This window comes from Egretta garzetta, unplaced genomic scaffold (genome assembly GCF_000687185.1).
Source record: "Egretta garzetta isolate BGI_Z169 unplaced genomic scaffold, ASM68718v1 scaffold497, whole genome shotgun sequence".
Classification (NCBI taxonomy): domain Eukaryota; kingdom Metazoa; phylum Chordata; class Aves; order Pelecaniformes; family Ardeidae; genus Egretta; species Egretta garzetta.
The window spans coordinates 632,067-640,986 of record NW_009260349.1 but is presented as its reverse complement, the minus strand read 5'-3'; the positions used below and the strand labels follow the sequence as shown (position 1 = coordinate 640,986).

Below are 8,920 nucleotides of genomic sequence, written 5' to 3'. Positions count from 1 at the left end.
TGGCCCGCGCCGGGGCCCAGCCCCCCTGCCAGCCGCCCCACCTGCGCTGGGAGAGCAGCCCGGGCACCTGTGGGCAGCACAAGCAGCTGCTCATTGCCCACGGAGGTGCTCCGGGGCTCCCCACTTGCCTGTGGGGCTGCCCCATGGCCGAGCACACCCTCATCTGCCTGCTAATGAAAGGAGAAGACAGACCCCCCCACCGGGTGCTCAGGAGGGACCCAGGGATGCAGCAGGGATGTGCTGATGCTCAACCCCCAGTGACGCCCATCACCAGCTCCTCCAAAACCTCACGGGTGCAAGCATCCCTGTGGTGCTCTGACCTGCATGAAAAGGCATGGCTCCCCCAGCTGTCCTCCCTCTCTCGGTCACCCCATCACCCATGCTGAGCCCAGCGCTGACCTGGGACCTCCTTGCACCCACCCAGCATGTCACAGCACCTTGCGGGAGCAGAGGGGCCCCAGAGGGGCGACGTGGGGCTCCCCCCGTACCTTGCAGGAGGTGAGGGCTGGGCAGCCCGTCTCCCCGGGGTGCATCTCCCAGCATGGGGGACTGGTCCGGGCGGGTGTCGCAGCCTGGTTTTTGCAGCCATTCCTCCATCTCCTGCAGCCTGGCCTTCAGCCGGTCCGCCTGCGGGCAAGACACAGGGGGACACAGGGGATCAGTGAGGCAGTGCAGGGGCCGGGGCGCTGTGCCCACCTCAGCAGGGCACAGGCTGTACCTCGTCCTTCACCAGCCCATAGCAGGCAGGACACTGCTGGCAACGGGAGCTTGGTGGGTCAGGGAAGAAGTTGGCCTGGCACCGGTCACACTTGTAGCCCACAAAGCCAGGGCGGCAGAGGCAGGTGCTGTTCTCATGGCACTGCGGGGTGACGGAGCCCAGCGGGGAGCAGTTGCAGGCTGCGACAGTGGCAGAAAGGCGTCACACCATGGCTGCCAGCCCTGGTTTAGGGACCGAGGTGTGGTCCCCATCCCTGTTACCTCGGCAGCCCCTGGCTGAGAAGCCGAAGAAGCCGTGGTGGCATCGGTCGCATTGCTTCCCCGTGACGCCGGGCTGGCAGGAGCACTGCCCTGTCACCGTGTGGCACCCACTCTCCCGTGACCCCGTCGAGTGGCATTCGCAGCTGGCACCGAGAGGCAGTGGGTGACGAGGGAGCAATGGATGCAAAGAGCAGAGACAGGAGCAGGGGACACAGAGCCATTGCTGCCCCCTCACAGCCCCATGCCATGCCCCACACACCTCTTGCACCCCACGGCGGGCTGCAGGCCATAGTAGCCAGGCTGGCAGAGCCCACAGGCTCTGCCCGTCACGTGCGGGAGGCAGTGGCACTGGCCCGTGCTGGGATCGCAGCCCTCCAGCCCCGGGGTTGAGCCATCAGGGTTGCAATCACAAGCTATGGGAGACAAAATGCTGCTTACATCCCGGCACGGGGCTGGTGGATGGGGCAGCGGGAATGGGGCAATGGGGCTGAGCCCCTCACAACATGGAGGGCCACGTCCCCCGCCATCAAACAGGGCTGCAGGGGAGCAGGGTCGGCCCCCAGGGCCGTACGTACGTGCACACTTCCCGGCAGGGTTGGGAGCCAGCGCATCCCCATAGAAGCCTGTCCGACACCTCTCGCAGTGCTCGCCTGTCGTGTTGTACAGGCAGCGCAGGCACCGGCCGGACACGGGGTCGCAGTTCCCCACGGCATTGAGATCCACGTTCCCATGACACTGGCAGGGGACACAGGGATGCACAGGGCCCCTCTGCCCCAGCGGGTCCCCAAAAAACCCATCATCGCAGAGCTCGCAGCGTTTTCCTGGGGAAGGCAAAAAGGTGGGGAGGGTCTGGCTGTGCCGGCGCTGCCTGCAGCCCCCTCGCCCACCCGCCCCCAGCCTCACCTCTCTGCCCGGGGGGACAGTGGGTGCAGACCACCTCCCCGCTGCCGGGCACCTCGGTGCAGGGCGAGTGGCCGGGGCAGGGGCACGGCTTGCAGTCATCAAAGTGCCCTAGGAAGGGGTTGCCATAAAACCCAGGGCTGCAGCGCTCACAGGAGGGACCTTCTGTATTGTGCAAGCACTGGCAGTGCCCTGTGAGGAGGAAAACGGAGCTGAGGGTCTGCAAAAACCCAGCCCTGAATAACAGCAGGGACTAGGGGAAGGATGGAGAGCCAAGTGCTGAGCATGGCACACCGCAGGTGCTGAGAGGGATGCACAGCTCCAGCCAAGGGAACACGCTGGGATTACACATCCCCAGCCAGGACTTGGAACATTTTCCCTCCCTTCCCCATCCTTGCTTAAGGGAGAAGGTTTTGGAGAAGATGCCAGGGCCCCAGCACCAGCTCCATGCTCCCCTGCCATGCGGGGACGAGGTGGCGCTGGCGCACGCAGGCAGCACCGTCATGCCTCAGCACCTCTCTGGGCCCGGGCGCAGAAGGTGCCCAAGCTCCCCTTTGGTTTTCTCAGAGTATCTATCGGCTCCTATTTTTTGTACGACCTCCTCCTCCTCCCCCCTCTCCCCTCGCCATTCGCTCCCTTGCGGTTCTGCTTGCGAGTCCTCTCTGTCCTCTAGCCACAGATGCCGTTAGCTGAAAGTTTCCTGAAAAATAAAGAAAAAGAAAAAAAAAAAAAACCCCAAACCCCCCCCAGGTTGTGGTGTCTCCTAGTTGCAGCTCTCCACATCTGCCTTCGTCCTGTGTAGATTCAGATGCGTTTCTTTGTAAGACTTCAGTGTTTCTGCCAGAGGAAAAAAAAAAGACAAAAAAAAAGAAGAAGAAGAATATACTGCTGCAGGTTTTTTTCTCTCCATGTGTCACTAAGTGAAGTTCGTGCCTTCTAGAGCAAAGAGAATATTTTTTACATCCTACTAACGGTAGATTTTTTTGTAGTGAACATTTTTTGTATTTTTATTTATAAGTCTCATAAGGAAAATAGCAATGTTCAGTTGTATACCTTGAATCTGCAGTTAGAAAACAAAAAACCAACCAATAAAGTTAATTCCGTTGTCTCGGCCTGCCGTCTCCCGTTCCTGTGCCCGGGCCTGCTGGGAGGAGGAGGAGGAGGAGGAGGAAGGATGCTCGAGGAACCCCCCACCTCCAGGCAGATGCTCTGCTTGACTGGAGAGAGAGAAGGAGCCAGGGGGAGGATTTTTCCCCATGATTTGTGGGGTCGGGTCATACCAGGCGGGTTGTGCAGGAAGGAACGGGCGTTTTTCCATTTTTCCTGCATCCAGGCAGAACCAGACGATCAAAAAGAAAGGAAAAGTGGGTGGCAGGAAGGAATGGAAAAATAAACGAAAGGAAGTGTGCGGGCTGGCAGCACCCGGGCCAGGACATCAAAAGCCTGGCCCCATCCCTGGGGATTGTGCAGCCAGCGGCGCCAGCCCCGGCTCTGAGAGACGAGAGGCGAGTTTGCAGAGCTGCTGCTGCCTTTCTGCTGGCAGGGCAGGGGCACTCGCTGGGCACATCGCCTCTTCCAGCCCTTTCCATCCCGGCCGGGCGCTAATGTCGCTCCCCACTGATCGGAGCTGCTGTTTTCTGTGGGGGTGGATGGGGAGCACGGCAGCGTCTCACAAGCCCCTCATGGCTCTGATCTGCCTTTCCCTGGGACCGAGAGCAGCAAGGCTGGTGCTAGATTCACGGAGCCAGCGGGCAGTGGTTTGCAATCCTGCCCCTCCTTCCCCAACCAAAGCCATCCGGACACTTTGCCTGGCAGGAGAGGGGAGAGCCAACACCCTGCAAACCACCCCAGGCACAGCCACGCTGCCCTGAAGACTTTGCTTTTGCTCTTTCCTCCCTTCACACCGCAGTCCCTGCTGCAGTCACACACCTCCGAGCGGGATCTGGAGGCAGAGCAGGGCTCAGGCTGGCAGCACGAGCGCCAGCCCCTCTGGTGCCTTCCCGCAAAAGCCTGGCACCACTGTGTTTTCCTGCTCTTTTACTTGTTTCTCTGCTTAGGTTCTCCCCCAGTTTGCAGGCGCCGGGGCTGCGCCCAGTCCTGCTGCACTCCTCAGGCAGCGATGCTGCCTGCGAGACCCATCCTGGCAAAACACCTCTGCCTCTCTCCTGCCCTGACCCCTGTCTCCCCGGCCCCACTGGGGACCAGCACCTTTCCTTTCTCCCCCTTTAAAACCATAAAGTACCCTCCCATTATAAATTACCACCGTTATTGCAGTTCGCTAATTATCTCAGCGGTTACGTACCCAGTCCCTATGACCAGCCAAGCAATTCCACTTGCAAGTTTTGGGTACTGCAACCTCACGGGTGGTTTCCAGCATGGCTCAAGCAAAAGCAAAAGCACAAGCAAAGACATGAACTCGTCGCCCGTGCGCGCAGCGATGGGATGAGCGGAGGGGCTGGGGGGTGCGCACCTGAGAGGGGGTGGCAGTCCCCGTGCTGGTTGCAGGCGCAGGGCACGCAGCTGACGAAGGGGCCGCCAAAGGGGATCTCCCGCTTGAAGCCGGGTGCGCAGGACTGGCAGAACTGGCCGGTGTAGCCTGGGGGACATGTGCACTCCTCCACCCAGCGCGCCCGCGGCCCCGGCCCGGGGCGAGCGGACGTGAGCTGGACCTCACTCAGGGACAGCCTGCCTGTGAGGGGGGAGAACAGTATGAGAATGGGGTGGCACGTCCCCTGGCCCCACTCGCTCCATCCTGCTGGGAAATGCTCCAGACAGGCATAGAGGACCCCAAAATACCTCCTGGAGAGCCTAGGGGTGTTCACAGAGAGGAGCCAGCCCCTACCCCAGCACACCCCCTGCAATGCCTCTCGCCCCTGAGAGCCTGATGCTGCGTCGATGTCCCCAGCCCCATCCCAGCTCGGTCCCCACAGGGATGTTGCATGGAGTCACCCACCATGCACGGGGCTGTGGCTCACGCGGAGGCGAAGGGTGGTCAGGTTGGAGAGCAGGCGCTGGAAGCTGAAGGCTGACAGCGAAGGCTCCGCACCCTCCTCTGCCTCGTGCAGCCTGTTGGAGAAGGAATGTGGGAGGAAGGACAGATCTAGCCCGACAGCCACGCGCCACAGGAGAGCTTGGCTCCCTGACCAAGACCTGGGCTCAGTGATGGGGGCACAGTTAAATCCCCGAGGTGGACAGGGAGTGAGGCTGAACCCTACAGCACAGGGCAGCCCAGGCAAGATCAGACACGCTGTGTCCCAAACCCAGCTGGGGTTCCCCAAGGTGCCGCGGTGGGTACCTGAAGGTGACAGCCTGCTTTCCACGCTGGTGCTGGCTCTCGCTGCTTGACATGGTGATCTCCATCCCCTCGCCTTCCAGCACCAGCTGGACCTGGAGCAGGGGCACCCTGGTCTCCGTCCCCGTCCTGTTCCCCTCTGCTCCCAGCAGCAGGGACAGGAGCTGCCCGTAACTGAGATGCTGGTTCTGCAGAAACTTCTCTGCAAGGAGAAAGAGAAGGGAAGTCTGTAAGACATGGACATACCAACTCTGCTGCAGATACTAGCACGGTCCTGTTCCCACCAGCATCACCAGGAGCCAGTCACCCTCCTAGAGCAGGGCCAGCTCCAACCTGCCCTCCCAGGGTCCTGACCCACCGCTCCAATCCCCACCACTGTCTTCTGTTACTGAAACACGCCCGGCTCTGGGATGGAGCCCAGCGCCTCATGCACCAGCATAGCAGTGGGATGTCCCACGAGAGCATTGGGGGGTCCCCACGACCCCAGGGGCAATACCTGGTGCAAGAAAATCCACCGGCTCCTCTCCGTCCCACTCGGCGACAATCTCCCCATCGGCCCAATGCAGAGGCAGGTCCACGGTGCCCGGAGCTGTGGCAGCCCAGCCCTCCAGCCCTGCGTGACAGCACGCAGCGGCAGTGCACGGGCGCAGGGAGCGGCGAGTCCCCAGCAGCCCAGCCCCAGCCGGGTGCTGCTTCCAGGGGTTCTGCCTGAGACTCTCAGGGGCTTATAAGGGGCCAGTGCTTTGTAACACCCTGCTCCGCTCGGGCTCTGGGCTCTCACACGCTGGCGAGTGGCCCTAGCTGCTGCCCTCCCCCTCCCCCCCTTCTGTTTATTTTCTTAGATTTGGAGGAAATTATTATCTTTAAACTTTTGCCCCCCTGCCTGTGGTGTGCTTCCAATGTTACTGTGGGCTGAAGAGTGCAGGAAGCCCAGGGAGAGACGGGGCGTAATTGCATTAAGTTGGTTTCCTTTGGAAATCAGTTAAACTACACCCCCCCACACTCCCCAGGGTTAGTTATTTCTTCCAGCCCCAGGCGACTGCAGGAAGAACACTTGGAAATCTCTCCCCAGCTATTAAGTGGGCTGCACTCAATTATCAAATCACCCTGAATTTGGGCCCTTTCACCCAGCACAGAAAAATTCCAGCTGATCCAGCTCAGCTGCAGATTGGGGAGCGGGGCTGCAGGAGGGTGGGTGGCTGCACCCTGCCCAGCCACGCTGAGCCTCTGGCAACCCTGCCAAATTTGTCCCTAAAGGAGCAGCCCCAAACTGGCTGCATGCAGGGTGGAAAAAAGACAGGGTTTAAAGCCTGGCTGCATTTCAAGGCCGTGGAAGACGTTACAGCAGTACAGCAATTGGCAGCGTGGTTTAAAGGCAATGGGGATAAACCCGCGCCTGGCGTGTTCACCTCCATCTGCTCGCTGGCGTGTGCACCCTGTCGGGGTACGGGCAAGGCAGAGAGCCAGGCTGTCTGCCATGGGTGCTCGCACCCTGCCGGGGTGCCGGCGGGGGTCCCCGGGAGCGGGGGCCACAGCAGGGGCCGTGGTGTGCCCGCAGCCAGGGCTGCACACGTCGGGCTGCGCGGCAGATGGCAGGGTTTCCCCGAACATCCCGCACACATCCAGCCCTGCCACACACGGCCCTGGCTGCAGCTGGGCAGGAGCACCCCCCCCCGCTGCGCCAGCCCAGCCGAGGATGGGGAGAGGAGGGGAAAAGGGGGAAAGTTCCCATCAGGCTCCATCCTTTCGGTTTTTGTCTTTCTGAGCTGATTTTTAGTGCTCCTGCAGTCCCTGGTGTGGCGGGATGGCCGTGCACAGCCCCCAGCCCTCCCTGAGCCATGCACAGATGCACAGCCTCAGGAGCAGGCCAGCATGGAGGGATGCCACAGGGAGCCAGGGAGAGCCTGGCCCCACGGAGCTGGGGGCAAAAGCAGAGATTTAACAGCAAAATAGGGACAAGCCAGAGAAATCACCCTCGGTCATCATCACCAGTCAACCCCAAAGGGGGGGTGCTCAACCCCAGAGCAAGGTGCTCAGCCCCAAAGGGGGATGCTGAGCCCTAGAGCAGGGTGCTCAGCTGCAGCCTTCCTAAACTGCCCGAGTTTTTTGGCTGTTGGCACAGCTGTGCCTTCTGTTTCACCCAGGGCTGGGGGGTCAGTACCTTGGCTGAAGTCAGAGCGGACGTGGGTCACCTCATAGCCATCGGCTGCCGTGCAGGCGGTGGAGTGGCCGTAGCAGAAGCAGCTGGTGCAGCCAGCAGGGTTGTGGGGCTGCAGGTTAAACCAGCCTGGCTGGCACCTGGGCATGGGGAGGAAACAGGAGCACATGGCGTGGGGCAGGCAAAGCCACGGGGGACCATAGCAGCATCCCAGGGGGACACCGGTGGCAGCCCTGAGCGAGCCCAGTCCCAGTGGTCCAGAGGGATGCAGCCCCATGGCCTCGCCAGCCAGCCAGGGCCCCTGCAGGGAGCAACCCCGCCGGATTCCCATGGCAAAGCCCCTGCGAGGGGTCATGCATAGGGGCTGGGGAAGCAGCAATGCCCCACAGGGGCAAAGACGCCTGCCCTGCACTGAGCACCAAGCCCCAGCATTGATCCCAGCCTGGAGTGGGGTCGTGGTCTCATCCCCATCCCGCAGCGCTTACCTGTTGCACAAGTGCCCCTCCACCCTCTCCTTGCAGGTGCAACGCCCTGTGTTGGGGTCGCAGGTGCCCACGCTGCCCGCGGGGTCACAGGCACAGGGTCTGGATGGGGTGAGACGAAGGTGAGCCCGGGTCCCATCCCACTGCTCCTGCGCGGGGCCGTGCTCCCCCTCACCTGCAGCCACCTTCGCTGAGGCTGTGGTAGCCGTCCTTGCAGCGCTCGCACTTCCAGCCCGTCACGTTGGCTTTGCAGAGGCAGGTCCCCGAGCTGTCACACTGGGGCTGCAGGGAGCCTGCGGGGACCCCAGCCAGCCCTGAGGCTCAACCCCAGATGGGGAAAGACACGGGGGGAAGATGGGGAGACCCCAGGCAAGGGAGGACCGACCAAAACCACCCCCCCCCAGCCGAGCCCCAGCTAGGGCAGGGGTTCGCACTGGAGCTCGGCTCGGCGCAGCCCCACGCACCTGCGGGGTGGCAGTGGCAGGGCTGGCAGGCTGCCCGCTGCTCCCAGCGGTAGTGGTTCTGCTGGCAGCGCTCGCAGTGGGGCCCGGCCGTGTTGTCGCGGCAGTTGCGGCAGTGGCCCCCGTGCCCGCTGCGGCGGTACAGCTCCCGGTCGTAGAAGCACTCGTCTGAGCGGCCGCTGCAGTTGCAAGCTGGGGGGTGGGAGGGGGGGCAGGAAGGGTGGTCAGCTGCAGCTCAGTGGCACCCGGTGGGCGCAAGGCTCACCCAGGGGCTAAAGCAACCTCCTGCGGGGCTGGATGAGCCACAGGTGCTGCTTGGCTCAGCGGCACGAGCTTTCGGGAATGCCTCTGCCACTGGGAGTGCAGCACTGTGCATGGAGCAGATAGCTGCACGCATGGGGTAAGAAAATGTCAGGGGATCCTCGGGGTGATGCTGTGAAGGGGGGCCCTGGGACATAAAACCTCCCTCCCCACCTGGAGCAGCCTTGCAAAACGGAGCAGGCACATTTCTACCCCAGGAAGGGCGGCAGGAGGTGCTGGCCGAGCTGATGAAGCACCAGTGCAGCCCACTGGGAGCAGCCACACAGCGTGACCACGGGGCCAGCCTGGGCGATACTCACGGAGACACTCGGTGGCGGCCTCAGCAGCG

General features: G+C 62.3%; 1 protein-coding gene across 1 annotated transcript in view; it reads right to left on the bottom strand.

Moving 5' to 3' along the window:
- The window catches only part of LAMC3 (laminin subunit gamma 3), a 19,188-nt gene that overhangs the window by 4,409 nt on the left and 5,859 nt on the right, over positions 1–8,920 (bottom strand). Inside the window, exons 5-19 of the mRNA XM_035898239.1 lie at positions 8,275–8,463; positions 7,986–8,103; positions 7,814–7,912; positions 7,332–7,468; positions 5,667–5,783; positions 5,174–5,372; positions 4,832–4,944; positions 4,349–4,567; positions 1,882–2,070; positions 1,554–1,799; positions 1,238–1,391; positions 979–1,121; positions 719–897; positions 489–627; positions 30–67 (exon numbers count right to left, since the gene is read on the bottom strand). Of these exons, the coding sequence (XP_035754132.1) occupies positions 30–67; positions 489–627; positions 719–897; positions 979–1,121; positions 1,238–1,391; positions 1,554–1,799; positions 1,882–2,070; positions 4,349–4,567; positions 4,832–4,944; positions 5,174–5,372; positions 5,667–5,783; positions 7,332–7,468; positions 7,814–7,912; positions 7,986–8,103; positions 8,275–8,463 (2,279 nt within the window). The remainder of the gene's footprint in view (positions 1–29; positions 68–488; positions 628–718; positions 898–978; positions 1,122–1,237; positions 1,392–1,553; positions 1,800–1,881; positions 2,071–4,348; positions 4,568–4,831; positions 4,945–5,173; positions 5,373–5,666; positions 5,784–7,331; positions 7,469–7,813; positions 7,913–7,985; positions 8,104–8,274; positions 8,464–8,920) is intronic.